General features: G+C 43.0%; 1 protein-coding gene across 2 annotated transcripts in view; it reads right to left on the minus strand.

Annotated features, from left to right (window-relative positions):
• The window catches only part of col6a3 (collagen, type VI, alpha 3), a 179,726-nt gene extending 160,083 nt beyond the window's left edge, over nt 1-19,643 (minus strand). For both annotated transcript variants that reach the window (XM_059647118.1, XM_059647117.1), the window contains exon 1: nt 19,510-19,643. In XM_059647118.1, coding sequence (XP_059503101.1) covers nt 19,510-19,568 — 59 coding nt within the window. In that variant the 5' untranslated portion in view covers nt 19,569-19,643. The remainder of the gene's footprint in view (nt 1-19,509) is intronic.
• Between the last annotated feature and the right edge of the window lie 1,257 nt (nt 19,644-20,900).

Here is a 20,900-nt window from a genome sequence, read left to right on the forward strand (position 1 = left end):
CTTTCAAATCTCCCCGACCAACAGTCCCCAACATACTCAAACTCTGCATCTCGCGTTCCCACTCGACCCATCACTCAACTGCACCGTGATCCCACTACCCTGCCCAGATTAAATGGTACCACCCAACATTCTCCCTGATCAAGATAATAAAATGTGAGGCTGGATGAACACAGCAGGCCAAGCAGCATCTCAGGAGCACAAAAGCTGACGTTTCGGGCCTAGACCCTTCATCAGAGAGGGGGATGGGGAGAGAGAACTGGAATAAATAGGGAGAGAGGGGGAGGCGGACCGAAGATGGAGAGTAAAGAAGATAGGTGGAGAGAGTGTAGGTGGGGAGGTAGGGAGGGGATAGGTCAGTCCAGGGAAGACGGACAGGTCAAGGAGGTGGGATGAGGTTAGTAGGTAGCTGGGGGTGCGGCTTGGGGTGGGAGGAAGGGATGGGTGAGAGGAAGAACCGGTTAGGGAGGCAGAGACAGGTTGGACTGGTTTTGGGATGCAGTGGGTGGGGGGGAGGAGCTGGGCTGGTTGTGTGGTGCAGTGGGGGGAGGGGACGAACTGGGCTGGTTTAGGGATGCAGTAGGGGAAGGGGAGATTTTGAAACTGGTGAAGTCCACATTGATACCATATGGCTGCAGGGTTCCCAGGCGGAATACGAGTTGCTGTTCCTGCAACCTTCGGGTGGCATCATTGTGGCACTGCAGGAGGCCCATGATGGACATGTCATCTAGAGAATGGGAGGGGGAGTGAAAATGGTTTGCGACTGGGAGGTGCAGTTGTTTGTTGCGAACTGAGCGGAGGTGTTCTGCAAAGCGGTCTCCAAGCCTCCGCTTGGTTTCCCCAATGTAGAGGAAGCCGCACTGGGTACAGTGGATGCAGTATACCACATTGGCAGATGTGCAGGTGAACCTCTGCTTAATGTGGAATGTCATCTTGGGGCCTGGGATGGGGGTGAGGGAGGAGGTGTGGGGACAAGTGTAGCATTTCCTGCGGTTGCAGGGGAAGGTGCCGGGTGTGGTGGGGTTGGAGGGCAGTGTGGAGCGAACAAGGGAGTCATGGAGAGAGTGGTCTCTCCGGAAAGCTGACAGGGGAGGGGATGGAAAAATGTCTTGGGTGGTGGGGTCGGATTGTAAATGGCGGAAGTGTCGGAGGATAATGCGTTGTGTCCGGAGGTTGGTAGGGTGGTGTGTGAGAACGAGGGGGATCCTCTTGGGGCGGTTGTGGCGGGGGCGGGGTGTGAGGGATGTGTTGCGGGAAATACGGGAGACGCGGTCAAGGGCGTTCTCGATCACTGTGGGGGGAATGTTGCGGTCCTTGAAGAACTAGGACATCTGGGATGTGCGGGAGTGGAATGTCTTATCGTGGGAGCAGATGCGGCGGAGGCGGAGGAATTGGGAATAGGGGATGGAATTTTTGCAGGAGGGTGGGTGGGAGGAGGTGTATTCTAGGTAGCTGTGGGAGTCGGTGGGCTTGAAATGGACATCAGTTACAAGCTGGTTGCCTGAGATGGAGACTGAGAGGTCCAGGAAGGTGAGGGATGTGCTGGAGATGGCCCAGGTGAACTGAAGGTTGGGGTGGAAGGTGTTGGTGAAGTGGATGAACTGTTCGAGCTCCTCTGGGGAGCAAGAGGCGGCGCCGATACAGTCATCAATGTACCGGAGGAAGAGGTGGGGTTTGGGGCCTGTGTAGGTGCGGAAGGGGGACTGTTCCACGTGACCTACAAAGAGGCAGGCATAGCTGGGGCCCATGCGGGTGCCCATGGCCACCCCCTTAGTCTGTAGGAAGTGGGAGGAGTCAAAAGAGAAGTTGTTGAGTGTGAGGACGAGTTCAGCTAGGCGGATGAGAGTGTCGGTGGAGGGGGACTGGTCGGGCCTGCGGGACAGGAAGAAGCGGAGGGCCTTGAGGCCATCTCCATGCGGAATGCAGGTGTACAGGGACTGGACGTCCATGGTGAATATGAGGTGTTGGGGGCCAGGGAATTGGAAGTCCTGGAGGAGGTGGAGGGCGTGGGTGGTGTCACGGACGTAGGTGGGGAGTTCCTGGACCAAAGGGGAGAAAATGGAGTCCAGATAGGTGGAGATGAGTTCGGTGGGGCAGGAGCAGGCTGAGACGATGGGTCGACCAGGGCAGGCAGGTTTGTGGATTTTGGGAAGGAGATAGAAACGGGCCGTGCGGGGTTGGGGAACAATGAGGTTGGAGGCTGTGGGTGGGAGGTCCCCTGTGGTGCTGAGGTCGTGAATGGTGTTGGAGATGATGGTTTGGTGCTCGGGTGTGGGGTCATGATTGAGGAGGCGGTAGGAGGTGGTGTCGGAGAGTTGGCGTCTGGCCTCGGCGATGTAGAGGTCAGTGCGCCATACTACCACTGCGCCACCCTTGTCTGCGGGTTTGATGGTGAGGTTGGGGTTGGAGCGGAGGGAGCGGAGGGCTGCCCGTTCTGCGGGGGAGAGGTTGGAGTGGGTGAGAGGGGTGGAGAGGTTGAGGCGTGTTATTGTCTCGACGGCAGTTGGAGATGAAGAGGTCGATCTCGACGGCAGTTGGAGATGAAGAGGTCGATCTCGACGGCAGTTGGAGATGAAGAGGTCGATCTCGACCTGATCTGCTAACCAACCCGCTCCCCCAAATTCTGTCCTCAATTTTGATTTACTCCCTGTAGCTCCACTCCATCGGTTTGTTCCCTGCAAAGCTGACCCATGTTCTGCTTTTTAACTTGCTTCTCCCACCACCATCCTCACTTAACAATAGCACAATTATGATTCTGTCCAGAAGCCTGCTTCTGTTCTGAAAAAGGGTCATATTGGACTTGAAATATGAACTCTATTTCTATCTTCACAGATGCTACCAGACATGCTGAGTTTCTCCAGCATTTACTGCTTTTTTTAAAATTTCAAATCTCCAACATCGATGGTCTTTTACTTTTAACCCAATCCCTGAAATTCCTTCCTTGAAATTTCCCTCCTCGCTATCTTTCTTTGCACATTTATGGTACTATTTACACGTAAATTATTTTGATCTTCTGCCTGAGTTTTGTTCATGTGGTTTGCTTCAGTATTTTATATTTAAAGTCCCTGTGAAGCACTTTGCGATGTTTTATTGCACATGAAAGGACTACGTATATTTTATTTGGAATATAAATTGGAAAATGGAAGCTTGTACTGCAGAAAAAAAAGTTTTTCTTTTGCAAATCAGAGCAAAAATGAAACAGTATGTTTTCACTCATTGGTTACTAAACAGCATATAACTTTTGCAGAAATTGGCGTTGATACTTCTGAAAACTAGCTGGCACCAGGTATCTTTGGGATACAAGAAGAAAACAGTTTAGCAGCAGCTATTGGATTGATTGTAAGTGGCAATTTATCATGGAAATGAGGTAAGAGCAGTGGGCACATATATCTCTGAAGTGCCTGCAAATGACTGAGAGATCTCCCTTCCTTTCAGAGTGGAAAATAAATAATACTCAAGCACTCTACTAAAAGGAGGAACTTCTATTTATTGAAGTAAGGATAATCAGAGTTACGGGAACTACTCAAACTCTTTTGCTGGACAAGGACATGTTTCTTTTTTCCAGCCAATATGTTGAAAGCTGAAGTTTTGATAAAGGTAACAAATGGAGAGCACAAAACTGTTCCTTTTTACAAAGTGTGCTTAGATTGAGATTTGGAATCTGAACTGTGGCAGTCAGAGTTGTTCATAAATAAGTTCTGAATGGTGTTGACTTACTCCTGGCATAATGATTTGATTTGAGTGAAAATCATCATTTGACTTATAATCACAGAAAGTCCAAATGAGGTTAAATAGTTTATAGGGACAACTTCCAGGCATTTTCTCCATATTTGTGGTCGCCATTGAAGAAGCAAAGTCAATCAACAGAGGTTAAACTAATACCACAGTAAATATCAGGCCGGCTGAAACATTCTTTAAATATGGGAATGATTCAGAAGATGTGTTTAGTATGTCTTCCTTAAATAAGGTTCACAAAGTAGATCTGTAATTAAGCAAGTTAACAGACAGTTCATGTTGAAGCTGTGTCTGAAGGACTTCTGGTGCACTATTATGGTACAAACAAAGTAGTGATGAGGAAGTGGAGACATTCTCATAGACCTATGCGTGTGGCGTGGATGGTTGTTCATCAGATAGTGGTATCATCCAGATATTCTAAAGAGGTATCACAAGTGGAACATGAAATTTCTATGACAAAACTGTAGATTTCAGGAAAACTCAAACATCGATAACCAGGTATTTCACTTGGGCAAAACTTCGTGAGGATTAAATGCAGTTCTGTGAAATGTTCCACATTTGTCCGCAAGTGGAAAAAGCTCACCTTGTAATCAAACTGACGTCCTTAATGTTTACACCAGTTTTTGAAGAATCATTCAGTAATGTGTAAGGAGATTGTGTCTGACCATTAATGAAGACAAAAACAGGACACAATATGTCCTTACAGTCATGGATATGACAACCAGGTTTCCAGAAGCTATTCCGTTGAGGACAGTTAAAGCCAAAGTAGTTGTGCAAAAACGAATTTAATTGTTTACTTGTTACGGACTACATTCTACCCAAGGTTCCAACTTTATGTCTAAAACTTTTTAGAATATATTAAGTGATTTCGGTATCAAGCAATTTCACTGCCTATCATTCACAGACATGAGGGGTTTTGGAGAAACTCCATTAGACTTTCAATACATTGACAAATGTTGAATACACCAATGATTTTCTTTTGTTAATTGCTACCAGAAATTCCCCAATACTGTCTCTAGTCCATTAAAATTGATCCATGGTCATGAACTGAATGGTTCACTGAATTTGATCAAGGGAAAGTTTTAAAGACAAGAAGATGAATCCTCAATATTGGATTGTGTGTCTGTGTTTCTAGAGAGTCTCATAGGAGCATGCATTGTAGCACAGAAGTATTTAAAAACTTCACAGGCAAACATACTATCACTCGAATATTTCAACCAGAAGTTATTCCCTTAATGATGGAAACTCTGAAAGTGAGATTCAATGATCCAAGAAATTAAGAGGGTAATAAGGTGAATTACTTGGTATATACTTCAGATCACAGGAAGAAAAATAGGTTATGTCACAGAAATGTTTTCAAGTGATATCTTTGTAGACCTTGTAAGGTTACATAGGAATTTCAAGGAAATCTGTAGGGATACATCAAGGTGTACATCATTAGTCAGGCATGATTTGGAAATGGAGGAATTAGCACCAATCCTTATAGGCTAAGCCTGGGAAAAGAAGTTCAGCTGGAACGGAAATTCAATACGTACTGGAAAATTACTTGATTAAATCTAGATATCTAAAAATCTATTATAAAATCAGGTCGAGGTAATATAGTCGAAATAGTGTCAAACCACCTTTGAGAAGCAGAAGGAATCTCAATGCATGAACCAGTGTTGGTTCTCACTGACTTCACAAAAGCTTTTAAAATAACAATTGATTCTGGTAACTTAGGAGTGTGTGTGATCTTAATGCAAGATGATAAATCAGGAATAAAGAAGCCAGTGTTGTACTTTTCTAAGAACTAGTTTCAAGAGAAGTTTTTACAGTGGAATAGGAGACACTGGGATTGTTATTGGCTCTTAAAAATTGTGGAGTTTATTTCCAACACAACCACAAAAAACCAGACCCCGTTAGCTTTTTTAGAAAACAAAATGTGAGATCATTTCGGTGGAGCATCTGAATTCAGCCCTTTAACAGAAGAAGTATTCATATTGCTTCAAAGGATATTGCAATTAGAGGCACACGTCATCAAAAATGTAAAGATGCTGGAATAGTCTTAAAATTTAAGAAGAAAAGATAATAAGAAATTGTAAATTTCCTACATAAGGACTGATTGAAGCGAAATACTTTTGCGTGTTTTCTTGTATACATGTTTACTTCGTGAGGAAACAGGTTTAAAATTATGTTTCTTCTCTCCAAGGGTAGAGGCTTATCTTGTTTGAAATATAAAATGGAAATTGGGTTTTTACAGAGAAAGAACCAATTCTTCTTTAACTCAAAGTAAAAATGGAACTGCATGGTACTCGCTCATTGCTTACACGGGAACATGTAACTTCTGCTGAAACAAGATTTGATGCTTCTGTGAGATTTTATGTTGAAAAGAGAAACTGCCCAGGAACAGCATTGCATCGAGTGCAAGAGATAATGTTGCCACAGAACTGGAAGAAGAGAACAGTGGGCATTCAAACCTCCAAATATCTGCAACAAGCTAGATCAGTCTCTCTCCCTCTGTGAGCATGAAAGAGACAACACTCGCAGACTTTGCAAATAGGAGAAACTTTTAACTCAAACCAAGCCATGACTTCAACTAACCAACTGCTGAACTGAGGATTGCTGCAGTTGACAGCAATGTGATACTAATACCAAAACACAATATGCACTGTAAGAAAACCATTTCATTTCGTATTGTGACTTGAAGTCTTCATGCATAGATTTTGTTCCTTTTTGCTTATATTTTTGTCCCAAGATGTTCCTAAAATTCTGGTTGTCTCAATTGTCTTGTCTGAATAAAAGTGTAAGTGTTTGGTTTTATAGATGGTATGGTTTAAGATACATGCTCATAATTAATAGTCTGTTTTTCCAAATGTTAGTGGCCAAGTTTATTACAATTAATAAGATTTTGTTTCCAAATTCATTGATGAAACAAAGTGTGTTTTTTATTTAGTCTTTGATCATAATCACGATCGAAGAGATTCAATTGGTCAGAATTTATATTTGAGACGACTCATAGAATCATGAGGCGAGCTTCCCATCTGGGTCATGATAAATTAAACATGCTTTATAAATTTGGTTGTTCTGGAAGATGTGTCCAGAGTCCCAGTGGCTAAATTGTTCTGCTTGTTGAACAAAGCTGGAAAGTATTTGGAAGCCGATTAGCATCCTTGTAATTTTAATTGAAAATGATTTATGTTTGTTGCATGAGGAATAATGAATTTATGAACAGAGTTCTTCAAAATTGACATTAACATCTACCATTGGTCTCAGCATTAATAACGTTAATACAAAAGTCAGTGCAAATTCTGCTAAAGATACATGTAAGTAAGAAGGATGCCCAATGACCATTTTTTGGTTTGTGTCCTTTTGTCTTTGGTCAAAATGTATTTTTTCACATCTAATCTAATCTTGAATATAAATGGCAATTTGGCGGAGAAGTGGTTTCTGAAAAAAATGTATTCATATGGCCCTCATTTATCTTGTGTGATCTGTCCTTTTGTGGTGCTAAAATGGCACATGGTTTGGATTGTACCATTTCATGAATATGTTGATACTATTTATCATACCTAGGAAATTATTAAAAACGTATGTTGGAAAAATGCTGATTCCACATAATGAAGTGATCTAACCACACTGACCAGACTTAGCCTCAAAACAATTTTGCTCACTCAATTGGATTTAAAATCATTTGTTCTAGACCTTTTTTAATGGAATATTGTCCAATATATTGCACCACAATTGTAATGCTCCCCTTTAGAAAAGATCAGTTCTAAGTCACAGACTGGGTTATCTTTCCCTCTTTTGAAGAGAAAATGTCATTACTGAAAATAACAAAGAAGTTAGCCTTTATGGAATAATGTCCCTATCAAATTCCTCAAGAAACAAAATCACTGTTTAATTGCACACTTAAACTGCTGTATCTCAGAATTCACATATATAATGGATCAATAGGAGAAGGGAAATTTAGAAGCAAAAGTAGTAGGTATAGATCTTTCCAACACCTCACATCTGCTCTACGATTCTACATCATGAATGATCATCTGCCTAATTACCACTTGCTGTGGTATCCCCTTATCCATTCATTTCATTAGCCTTATAAATCTATTGAGCTCTGACTCAAACATACTCAAAACCCAGCTTCTACCACCTTGTGAGGTAGAGTCTTCTAAACATTTTTGTGGTTCTTTGGTTGTAGACTCATCTGCCTCTGTATCTACTCTGCCTATTCTTTTAGGAATATTGGTTCAGATATTCCGATGACCAGAAAGCCACTGCTGTGGCGTGGATCGAACTTGTCCATCAGCACTGTACAGAATCCCACTTGCATCTGACTATGTGGCAATTGCCCAGAAAAAACAAGATTCTTGTAGGCAATTCCTCTAAACTAGAAGTCCTCCTAAAGGATACATCAAGTTTAGGGAATTTGGAGGGTTCTAACACAGTTAAGCTAATAGTCACCGAGGAAAAGTAAAGGATTAAAAGCCTACTCAGAATCTCAGGTACCTCTTAAACTGAATACCAGACTCCTACAACATCATCCCAACATCATACACTCCTTGGACCCCTGAGCACCAAATCCCTCTCTCTAATAGTCCCCACCTCTAACACAATTTCACACACCTCCAGGGTCTGTTGCACATGACCGCTAGCTTTTTCCTAACCTCCCAGGCCAGACGGTCACTAGCTGCAAGTTGGAACACCCAAATCTGACAACTACCCCCATGCTGAAGCCGACACTCCAAACCCTCATAAAGCCGAAGTACAAAGGGATCTGGGAGTGCTAGTCCAGGATTCTCTGAACTTGTAGACTGAGTCCGTGATTAAGAAAGCGAATGTAATGTTGTCATTTATCTCAAGAGGGTTGTAATATAAAAGCAGCGATGTGCTTCTGAGGCTTTATAAAGCTCTAGTTAGGTCCCATTTAGAATACTGTGTCCAATTTTGGGTCCTACACCTCAGGAAGGACATACTGGCTCTGGAGCATGTCCAGTGGAGATTCGCAAGGATGATCCCTGGAATGGTAGGCCTAACATATGATGAATGGCTGAAGATTCTGGGATTGTATTCATTCGAGTTTAGAAGGTTGAGGGGAGATCTAATAGAAACTTACAAGATAATGCATGGCTTAAAAAGGGTGGACGCTGGGAAGTTGTTTCCATCAGGCAATAGAGGGGGTCAAATTAGAACGGAAATGAGATGACATTTCTTCAGCCAGAGAGTGGTGGGCCTGTGGAATTCATTGCCATGGAGCGCAGTGGAGGCCGGGATGTTAAATGTCTTCAAGGCAGAGATTGATAAATTCTTGATCTGGCAAGGAATTAAGGGCTACGGCGAGAGTACGGGTAAGTGGAGCTGAAATGCCCATCAGCCATGATCAAATGGTGGAATGGATTCGATGGGCCGAATGGCCTTACTTCCACGCCTATGCCTTATGGTCTTATGGTCTTAAAACTGACGGCCTATAGATACTCACACTCACCTCAGATCTGACAACTCTCCATACAAAAGCAACACCTCCCCTCAACTCGCAATATCCATTTCTCTCAAGTTGCTTTTTAAACATTAGAAAAAGGGGGAAAAACAGAAACATTGTAGGCTATGGTGTCACTTTGCAATGATTGATACATTGGAATACAAAGATAATGAGCTGTTGTTTCTTCTTTAAAAAACTGTTTTCTCATTTACCTGACCAGAGATATTTTCACACGCCTGTGGAACACGTAGGACTTGAACGTGAGCCTCCTGGCGCAGAGGTGTGCCACTACACCACAAGAGCCCAAAGAAACTTCTTCTAAGTTTGGAGCTGAACATGTCAGATGGCAATAACATATTATGCCCAATGCTATGGCAACTCAGCCTATCTGTCATCTGCCTATCAGCTCATTAAGTACTGACAGGCACCATGAAGTGAGTATCTTGTCCTATTAGATGCTTTGGTACTGGTGTGGCTGGTTACTAGAAACTGTGAGCCAGTCAAAGGCCAGCACTTTTTGGGTCCTGGGGATCTCTGATTAAGGCTCGCTCTGGAAGAGATCCAGTAAATAGAAAGTAAGTGTTTTTTTTTCCGTCTTGTCATAGGGTTTGCAGAAACATTCGCAGGCAAAGGGTACCAGGTGGGGCTTTCAGAAGCTATCCCTTTGCCTGCCATCCATATATCCGGTTTCTCCCAGATTTGGGCATTTGGAGGCAACCCCCTATACTTTGCAAGCAGGTCCCCTTGTTTCTCTGCCAGAACTGGACACCCTGTTCACCTGCCAGACAAGTAGATAATTTTGGTGATGGTGATTTGAGGCCTTTGTGCGGTGATTAACTGACCACTCGAAGGCCTTATTACAGTTTCCTTTTACAGTAAACCCACCCAATTATTTCTGTCTGCAATGTATATAATAACTAGCATACGGAAAGGGATAATCAGTCATGAAGTTTGTTAGTTCCGATTTCTCTTAATGCTGTAGTATTATTAATCTTTTCCCTTTGCCTTATTGTGCAATATACGTTCTTACTACTTTGAATGTTTTTCTAGTTATGCCAGGCAGCTCCTACAACTAGAATGAGCTTCCCCTTTAAGAGGTGCAGATTGTTTTTAAGTAGAGCAGATTAGCTCTAATTGGTATATGAACCTGGGTCCTGTTATAACTCAATAACATGTTTAGGTGAGACCCACTTTGCCTTCTTGTGGAGATGCACAAGGTCCCATGACATTACTTTGAAGAATAGCAATGTACAAAAGCCACGTCACTGACAAAGAAGCAGAACATTGAGTCATCATTGCATTGCTTTCTGTGGGGCCTTGCAGCACACAAAATTGTAATTGTAGATCCGAACTTGGATAATATGTACATGCCAAATGTAATGACTTACATTTTTGCTCAAGTTTACCCTCTAGAAAAAAGTGCAAAGTCCTGACATAGCTTTCCATGTAGAAACAAGTTCTCAGGAAAACAAGCCAGCCATCACCTGCGGTATGCATTGCTGCATTAGAGATAGACTGGTTTGGCATGAATTCTCAAAGGTTGGATATATAGATGTATAAAGTTGCCAGCCTATGATCACCCTTACAGCCTTAGCTCAGTCTTCAACATTAACCCTGCCGAAAGATCAACTCACCTATTCTGACATAGGATAAGTCTGCTTGCTACTCCTCTGTGAAACTAATCAGAGATAAAATAGTCTGAGCTCAAATTAACATTTGACCAAGCAGTGCTGAAACCCTTAGCTCCTGATTTCATTTTCACCTGTATGATCCATTTCATACAACGAAGATGAAAGACATCATGCATAATCATCAGACTTGCAAAGAAGGAACTTGGACACTGGAATATACAAACCAGATGTATTCAGGGAACTGTTTTTGGCAGAAAAGAAGGGAGAAATTTATAACTGGAACCAGCTGGTTAACGTTTTCTTTCTTTCAATGTCTCAAGAAGGAAGGCTGCCTGGTGATGAGACTGATTAAAAAGAATTAATGGGACACTAAGCGCTCAACGGACAACAGAAATGTTTGCTTCAGAGATAGCAGGAACTGCAGATGCTGGAGAATCTGAGATAACGAGGTGTAGAGCTGGATGTAGACAGCAGGCCAAGCAGCATCATAGGAGCAGGAAAGCAGACGTTTCGGGCCTAGACCATTCTTCAGACATGGGGGAGGGGGGGTGTTCTGAAATAAATAGGGAGAGAGGGGGAGATGGATAGAAGATGGATAAAGGAGAAGATAGGTGGAGAGGAGACAGACTGGTCAAAGAGGCAGGGATGGAGCCAGTAAAGGTGAGTGTAGGTGGGGAGGCAGGGAGGAGATAGGTCAGTCTAGGGAGGAAGGACATGTCAAGGGGGCAGGATGAGGTTAGTAGGCAGGAGATGGGGGTGGGGCTTGAGGTGGGAGGAGGGCATAGGTGGGAGGAAGGGCAGGTTAGGGAGTCGGGGACGAGCTGGGCTGGTTTTGAGATGCGGTAAGGGGAGGGGAGATTTTGAAGCTTGTGAAGTCCATATTGATACCATTAGGCTGCAGGGTTCCCAAGCGGAATATGAGTTGCTGTTCCTGCAACCTTTAGGTAGCACCTAGAATACACCTCTTCCCGCCCGCCTTCCTGCAAAAATGCCATTCCCCATTCCCAGTTCCTTCACTTCCGCCGCATCTGCTCCCAGAATGAAGCATTCCACTCCTGTACATCTCAGATGTCCTCATTTTTTCAAGGACCGCAACTTCCCTCCCCCCGCAATCAGTGGTCGAGAATGTCCTCAACAGTGTCACCCGCATTTCCCGCAACTCATCCAGATACTGACTGGGAACACTATAGTTTGAGTACTATAGATGGGTCAGTTTTTGTCCAGAGTGTGCAGGAGGGCTTCCTGACACAGTATGTAGACAGGCCAACAAGGGGCGAAGCCACATTAGATTTGGTACTGGGTAATGAGCCCGGCCAGGTGTTAGATTTGGAAGTAGGTGAGCACTTTGGTGATAGCGATTACAATTCTGTTATGTTTACTTTAGTGATGGAAAGCGATAGGTGTATTCCACTGGGCAAGAGTTGTAGCTGGGGGAAAGGCAATTATGATGAGATTAGGCAAGATTTAGGGAGCATAGAATGGGGAAGGAAGCTGCAGGGGATGGGCACATTAGAAATGTGGAGCTTATTCAAGGAAAAGCTCCTGTGTGTCCTAGATAAATATGTACCTCTCAGGCAGGGAGGAAGCTGTAGAGTGTGGGAGCCGTGGTTTACGAAGGAGGTGGAATCTCTGGTCAAGAGGAAGAAGAAGGCTTCTGTTAGGATGAGATGTGAAGACTCAGTTAGGGCACTTGATGGCTACGAGGTAGCCAGGAAAGACCTAAAGAGAGAGCTCAGAAGAGCCAGGAGGAGACATGAGAAGTTGTTGGCGGATAGGATCAGGGTAAACCCTAAGGCTTTCTATAGGTATTTAAGGAATAAAAGAATGACGAAAGTAAGATTAGGCCCAATCAAGGATAGCAGTGGTAAGTTGTGCGTGGAGTCAGATGAGATAGGGGAAGCGCTAAATGAATATTTTTCAACAGTATTCATTCTAGAAAATGACAATGTTGTCGAGAATACTGAGATACAGGCTACTAGACTAGGTGGGATTGAGGTTCACACGGAAGAGGTATTAGAAATCCTTCAGAAGGTGAAAATAGATAAGGCCCCTGGGCCGGATATTTATCCTCGGATCCTCTGGGAAGCCAGGGAGGAGATTGCCGAGCCTTTGGCATTGATCTTTAACCCATCATTGTCTACAGGAATAGTGCCAGACGACTGGAGGATAGCGAATGTGGTTCCCCTGTTCAAGAAGGGGAGTAGAGACAACCCTGGTAATTATAGACCACTGAGCCTTACCTCAGTTGTTGGTAAAGTGTTGGAAAAGGTTATAAGGGGTAGGATTTATAATCATCTAGAAAAGAATAAATTGATTAGGGATAGTCAGCACGGTTTTGTGAAGGGAAGGTCGTGCCTCACAAACCTTATTGAGTTCTTTGAGAAGGTGACCAAACAGGTAGATGAGAGTAAACCGGTTGATGTGGTGTATATGGATTTCAGCAAGGCGTTCGATAAGGTTCCCCACAATAGGCTATTGTACAAAATGTGGAGGAATGGCATTGTGGGAGATATTGCAGTTTGGATCGGAAATTGGCTTGCTGAAAGAAGACAGAGGGTGGTAGTTGATGGGAAATGTTCATCCTGGAGACCAGTTACTAGTGGTGTACAGCAAGGGTCGGTGTTGGGTCCACTGTTGTTTGTCATTTTTATAAATGACCTGGATGAGGGCGTAGAAGGATGGGTTAGTAAATTTGCAGACAACACTAAGGTCGGTGGAGTTGTGGATAGTGACGAAGGATGCTGTAGGTTGCAGAGGGACATAGATAAGCTGCAGAGCTGGGCTGAGAGGTGGCAAATGGAGTTTAATACAGACAAGTGTGAGGTGATGCACTTCGGTAGGAGTAACCGGAAGGCAAAGTACAGGGCTAATGGTAAGATTCTTAGCAGTGTAGATGAGCAGAGAGATCTCGGTGTCCATGTACACAGATCCTTGAAAGTTGCCACCCAGGTTGACAGGGCTGTTAAGAGGGCATACAGTGTTTTAGCTTTTATTAATAGAGGGATCAAGTTCCGGAACCAAGAGTTTATGCTGCAGCTGTACAAAACTCTGGTGCGGCCGCACTTGGAGTATTTTGTACAGTTCTGGTCACCGCATTATAAGAAGGATGTGGAAGCTTTGGAAAGGGTGCAGAGGAGATTTACTAGGATGTTGCCTGGTATGGAGGGAAGGTCTTACGAGGAAAGGCTGAGGGACTTGAGGCTGTTTTCATTAGAGAGAAGAAGGTTGAGAGGTCACTTAATTGAAACATATAAAATAATCAGAGGGCTAGATAGCGTGGATAGGGAGACCCTTTTTCCTAGGCTGGTGACGGCGAGCACGAGGGGGCATAGCTTTAAATTGAGGGGTGAAAGATATAGGACAGATGTCAGAGGTAGTTTCTTTACTCAGAGAGTAGTAAGGGAATGGAACGCTTTGCCTGCAAAGGTAGTAGATTCGCCAACTTTAGCTACATTTAAGTCGTCATTGGACAAGCATATGGACGTACATGGAATAGTGTAGGTTAGATGGGCTTGAGATCGGTATGACAGGTCGGCACAACATCGAGGGCCGAAGGACCTGTACTGTGCTGTAATGTTCTATGTTCTATGTTCTATGTTCATCCCTCACACCACCTCCCTGCAATAACAACCAAAACACAATCCCCCTCATCCTCATGTACCACCCTACCAACCTCCAGATCCAACGCATCATCCTCTGACAATTCCGCCATCTGCGATCCGACCCCACCACCCAAGACATTTTTCCCACCCAACTCTCATCTGCTTTCTGGAGGGACCACTCTCTCCATGAGACCCCGTCTGCTCCACACTTCCTTCTAGCCCCACCACACCCAGCACTTTTCCCTACAACTGCAGGAAGTGATACACCTGCCCCTACACCTCACCCCTCACCCCCATCCCAGGCCCCGAGAAGACTTTCCACATCAAGCAGATGTTCACCTGCACATCTGCTAATGTGGTATAGTGCATCCATCGTTCCCGTTGTGGCCTCCTCTACATCAGGGAAACCAAGCGGAGGCTTGGGGACCACTTTGCAGAACACCTCCGCTCGGTTCGCACTAAACAACTGCACCTCCCATTTGCAGACCATTTCAACTCCTCCTCCCATTCCTTAGACGACATGTCCATCCTGGGCCTTCTGCAGTGCCACAATAAGGCCATCCGAAGGTTGCAGGAACAGCAATTCATATTCTGCTTGGGAACCCTGCAGCCCAATGGTATCAATGTGGACTTCACAAGCTTCAAAATCTCCCCTTCCCCTATTGTATCCCAAAACCAGCCCAGCTTGTCCCCGCCTCCCTAACCTGTTCTTCCTCTCACCTATCCCCTCCTCCTACCTCAAACCCCACCCCACCTCCTACTTACTAACTTCATCCCGCCCCCTTGACATGTCCGTCCTCCCTAGACTGACCTATCTCCTCCCTACCTCCCCACCTACACTCACCTTTACTGGATCCATCCCTGCCTCTTTGACCAGTCTGTCTCCTCTCCACCTATCTTCTCCTCTATCCATCTTCTATCCACCTCCCCCTCTCTCCCTATTTATTTCAGATCCCCTTCCCCTGCCCCAATTCTGAAGAAGTGTCTCGGCCCAAAACATCAGCCTTCCTGCTCCTCTGGTGCTGCTTGGCCTGCTGTGTTCATCCAGCTCTACACCTTGTTTTCTCAGAAATATTTGCTATTTGCTGAAGATGCAAGAGATTGATTAAACAACAATGGTCTCAAGTTAAAATCCTTACACCTCAAAAGCACATCAAGGACTTTATACTGTAAATTATCTTTATCTACCTTTTGGTTCAGAAATTGCCCCTTTTTAACTTTATATACTTGTATGTTGGACATTGTATCTTCGAGTTTCCTCCAGTTAGCAGACAATAAAACTGTTTTCTTCCATTCAAGAAAACCTTGGAATTGACTCCTTACTGATGCTTTAGACCTTGAATAACTACATTTTTATTGGAGAGAAGTAAAGCCTCACACTAAAAAGCATATCAGCCTTTGTTGTGACTCCCTGAGAATGTTGAAACATAAGGGGCCATTTTATGCCTACTCACCTGTTCGCAGCAATACTCTTTATATCGAACATATTATCCTTTACAAGGAAATTGGCAAATTTGCAGTTTTTTCTGTATTGTTGTCATCAAACCCAAGCTTTAACACCAAAATGCAGGAGAAAGGCAATAAATGAGGAATAAATTGCACTAATTAAATTAATGCTTAATAATGTCTATTAGCTTAGGATCTGTACTTTATCACATTTGAGTTATCAGATGAGTATGGACAGCAGTAATCAGGCTGTTGACTTAACTTGAACTAATGTACTCCAATCTTTTTCATCAACTTGACCAAAAGAATGAACATTGGTTATGACTGATTGAAAACAAACAGAAGAAAAAATGCACCAACCACTAACTACAAAGCTAAAATTTCCGTTCAGATTTTTGCAAAAGCACAGCTCCTCCTTAAGGGAGGAAAAGATTGGCATCAGCTCAGGACACATAAGTGATGAGTAAGTCAAATTGCTGAGTAAACTCAAAGCAAATATCAAAGGCAGAAAGTTAATATATATATGAAACAAGATTAGAAAATACTGGAATTGACCAATAAGATAGTCAGTAACTTAAAGAGGAAAGATATGTTAAAACATACGTTAATATATGAAAGACCCATCTTCAACAGAGTAAGCTGAATGAATCTTCTGAGTGGAAAAAAAGCAACAAGTATAGTGCAAGTGTGCCAATTAATTTGTCAATGAATTCTTGTTTTCTCACCAGTTGTATATTTCTGTTTAATTTCAGCAATTCATTCACACCATTACTAACCCAAATTACTTCTTGAACATAGAACATAGAACTATACAGCACAGTACAGGCCCTTCAGCCATGATGATGTGCTGAACTTTTACATGAAACCTAAGGTGTATCTAACCTCCACCGCTACCTTATATTATCATCCATACGCCTATCTAATAGCCACTTAAATGCCCCTAATGAGACCGACTCTACTACCCTCTTCGGCAATGCATTCCACACCCCTACCACTCTCTGAGTAAAGAACCTACCTCTGAAGTCTCCCCGATATCGACCTCCTTTCACTTTAAAACTATGCCCCCACGTAAAAGCTACCTCCACCCTCGGAAAAAGTCTCTGGCTATCTGCTCTATCTAAACCTCAGATCATTTTGTACACCTCTATCAAGTCACCTCTCATCCTTCGTCACTCTAAAGAGAAAAGCCCTAGCTCTCTCAACCTTTCCTCGTAAGACGTTCCCTCCATTCCAGGCGACATCCTGATAAATCTCCTCTGCATCTTTTCCAACGCTTCCACATCCTTCCTGTAATGAGATGGCCAGAACTGGGCACAATACTTCAGACATGGCCGAACCAGGCTTTTGTACAGCTGGAGAGTAACTTCACGGCTCTTGAACTCAATCCCTCTATTAATGAAAGCTAACACACCGTATACCTTCTTAACAACTCTATTCACCTGGGTGGCAGCTTTCAGGGAACTGTGAACATGAACCCCGAGATCCCTCTGCTTCTCCACACTGCCAAGAATCTTTCCGTCAACCTTGTATTCTGCTTTCACGTTTGTCCTTCCAAAATGATTCACCTCACACTTTTCAGGGTTAAACTCCATCTGCCAATTCTCAGCCCAGCTCTGCATCCTATCAATTTCCCTTTGTAACCTAGAACAGCTCTCCACACGGTCCACAACGTGTCCCACCTTCGTATCGTCCGCGAACTTGCTAGCCCACCCCTTCCACTCCTTCATCAAGTCATTTACAAAAATCACAAATAGAAGAGGACCAAGAACAGACCCTTGTGGTTCACCACTCGTGACTGAGCACCATGTTGCATATTTTCCATCCACTACCACCCTTTGTCTTCTAAGGGTCAGCCAATTCTGAATCCACTTCTGCCTGCATCTAGATTTCTATTCGCACATAATTGACATAGATGGCACAGAAAGTTCTGAGAAATTGCAGAGCTTTAATCAGATGGAGGTAGTATAACTTTTTAGCCACTTTATTATGCTTGTCATTGGGGAAAATCATTAATTATAATATAGCCCACGTTTTGGACACATAATGGCTCCATCATTCAAATGTTGCAATAAGATTAGAGATGTTATCTTATGGATGAGACCTGAAGGCATGCATTTGATTCTTCAGGTGGATGTACAACACCCCATGACGCTACTTGAACAAGACTAAGCAGTTTTTTTTTCAAGATCCATCCATTTTCACTCAATCAAAACATGGGCATTCATGTTGCTTGCAATTCATATGAGCGCGCTGAGCCCTGACTGCTCTCTGCAGCATAACAATGAGTACATCTCAGAAGAAATCATTTCCGTTTTTAAAAAAAATGAACAAATGTTTTCCCTTCACAAGGAGTGTAAGGACATAAAGGAAACACAGAAAAGATTTATGAGACACTTCCCTGGAATGAGAAGTTTCAGTGATATAGATAGGTTGGAGAAGCTGGGCTGTTCTCCTTGGTGAGAGAGAAAAAAAATGGGACATTCGATAGAGGTGTTCAAAATAGTGAGGAAGTGTCAACAACCAGAGAACACTGATTTAATGCGATTGGTAAAGAAGTAACAGCAACATGAAGAATATATTTGTAATGTAGCGAATGGTTGAAATCTACAATTTTGTTACTGCCTGAGAGTATGTTTGAGAAAAGAGAACTGGGTAATTATCCAAAAAATAACATTTGCATGGCCACCGGAAAAGATAAGGAAATGGTATGTTGCTGCAAAGAGTCAGATTGGACACAATGGAATGAATGGCCTCTTTTTGTTTGCAGCCATTTTATGATTCAATATATATTGCAAATGTGCTTTCAATTAAATTCTTCATAGCTTCCATCCTCTGTGACAACATGATTCTGACTATGGGTGGTTCCACAAGAAGCTGTAACCCTCAGGGATCTTGTCCTAAACAGTGCCAATCCGAAGATGACTGTGTGAATCTTTAAGACATTCAACCATGGATTGCATCACATTGCACAATTCTATGTTAGGACAGCATCAGCATTTGTGGTTTCCAGGATCAATGGAAATCAGACGTCAGAAATATGCCTGACATCTTCTGTTTAGCCTCGGATTGTTTCTGCCAAACGTATGCAGTCCTCACCGAATTTGCCTAAATCAGCACAGAACATAGTCTGCATGACACAAAGCACAAGAGCAGGAAAGAGTTCTCTTTTTTGCTGGATGTAATGAAATGTATTTACACTTCTGTTGCAAATAGCATGCAGAGGAAACCACTAGCCTCTGGGTGGTATCCTACCCCAGAACAGCTTTGTGAAATATGGTTTTAGGTTTAAATTCTGCACACTGTTGTCCAATCTTTTCTTTTTTTAACGCAAATTCTAAAGAGACGAGTACTCAGAATCCATTGAAGGGCTCAAATCTCCTGACACGTATAAAACCTGAAGTTTAATCAGTTTTTTTTTAAGAAATGAAAATGAAGTTATCTAAATGCAAATTATTAACAAGCTGTTATTTTCTTAACTTTACTTGGTGGAATTAAGAAGTACTAGTTGCAGTGGAACACACTAACAAATTTTGGAATAAATGCCACAAAAAAAGTTTCAAAACAAATGCTATAATTCTCATGAATTATTTCCAAGAGAACTAAATTCTTGCTGCCTAATCAAAGATATGAAGTGATCACTTACAGCTGAGGAAGCGCCTGCAGATTGGAACTGTCCGTATCATGTACAGAATGTGTTCTCATGCAACGTTTCTTCTGTACAGTGTACTATTCATTCCTCTTCATGCTTACAGAGGAGACAAGTAATGAGTTCGAGGATCAGCCTACTCATTGGACGATATTGCTACAAGCAAATGTAGTTCTTCTGTTAAATGACAGATGAAATTCCATTTCATTGAGCTCGCCCATGCCCCTCCCCTTGAATCACTCTTTCCAAGGACTGCATAAATGTCAATTATGCTGTTGCCAGTACCTGATCTAAAGACTCAGTCTATGGCATGAAATAAATAATGGAGATGTTATTGTTGGAATTTTTATGTCCAAATCTACTGGGGGCTAACAGACTACACAAAGTGACTTACATAGCCAAATCAAGCTGCATTGCAGTTCTGTTGGTTCCATTTGTATAAGATTCACATTTTCAAATACTTTAAGGTATGATTATTTCACATCGCTATATCTTGGAACCGCACTCAATTCCAAACGATACCTGTGGGCTGACAGTAAAACAGAAGGTAAATACACCTCATTTTGCTTTTCCCACTTGCTCTCATTTTCAGTTCCCTAGCCCCACTCTCACTTTTGTTTGGATTTCAATTTGATCACATTCACCTCTATGTTGCAAGACAGAATCTCCAAGAAGAATGAATCAAACTGTCTCCCTTTGATATTAAAACACATTACCTTCACTGAATCAGCACCAATCTTTTGATGGTTATCATCGGTCAGAAACTAAACTGGATCTGCCAGAGTAGGTTAGAGTCTAGGAGATTTCTGCAAGGAATTTACCTCCTGACTACCCAAAGACTCTTCTGCCTCCAAGCTGTAATTCAGCCGTGTGATGGAACACTTTTCACTCTCTGGGATGAGTGCAAATCCGTCAGCATTCAAGAAGTTTGACACTGCGCTTGGTGAAGCAGCCTGTTGTATGATCATCCTATCCATCACTTTCACAACAAACACTCAGAGTCTAGGCCCGAAACATCAGCTTTCCTGATCGGCCTGCTGTGTTCACCCAGCTCTACACCTTGTTAAACACTCTTTGCAGCAGTTTGTTCCATCTGCAAGATGGACTGCAGCAACTTGCCGAGCCTCCTTCAACAGTACTTTACCAATACTCAAAGCTCTATCATTGAGAAGGACAAGATGAGTGGAATCATGCAAGTTCAACTCCAAGCCACACGCCCTTCTGATTTAGAGCTACATTGTCATTCTTTCACTGTCACTGCATAAAAATTCTGGAACCTCTATCCTAACTGCATTATAAGCATACCTGTAAAGATCTTTCAAGAAGAATTGTTCACCATCTCAAAGATATTTAGGGATGGGCAACAAATTGTTGGCCTTGTCAGTGAT

Source organism: Stegostoma tigrinum, chromosome 7 (genome assembly GCF_030684315.1).
Source record: "Stegostoma tigrinum isolate sSteTig4 chromosome 7, sSteTig4.hap1, whole genome shotgun sequence".
Classification (NCBI taxonomy): Eukaryota; Metazoa; Chordata; class Chondrichthyes; order Orectolobiformes; family Stegostomatidae; genus Stegostoma; species Stegostoma tigrinum.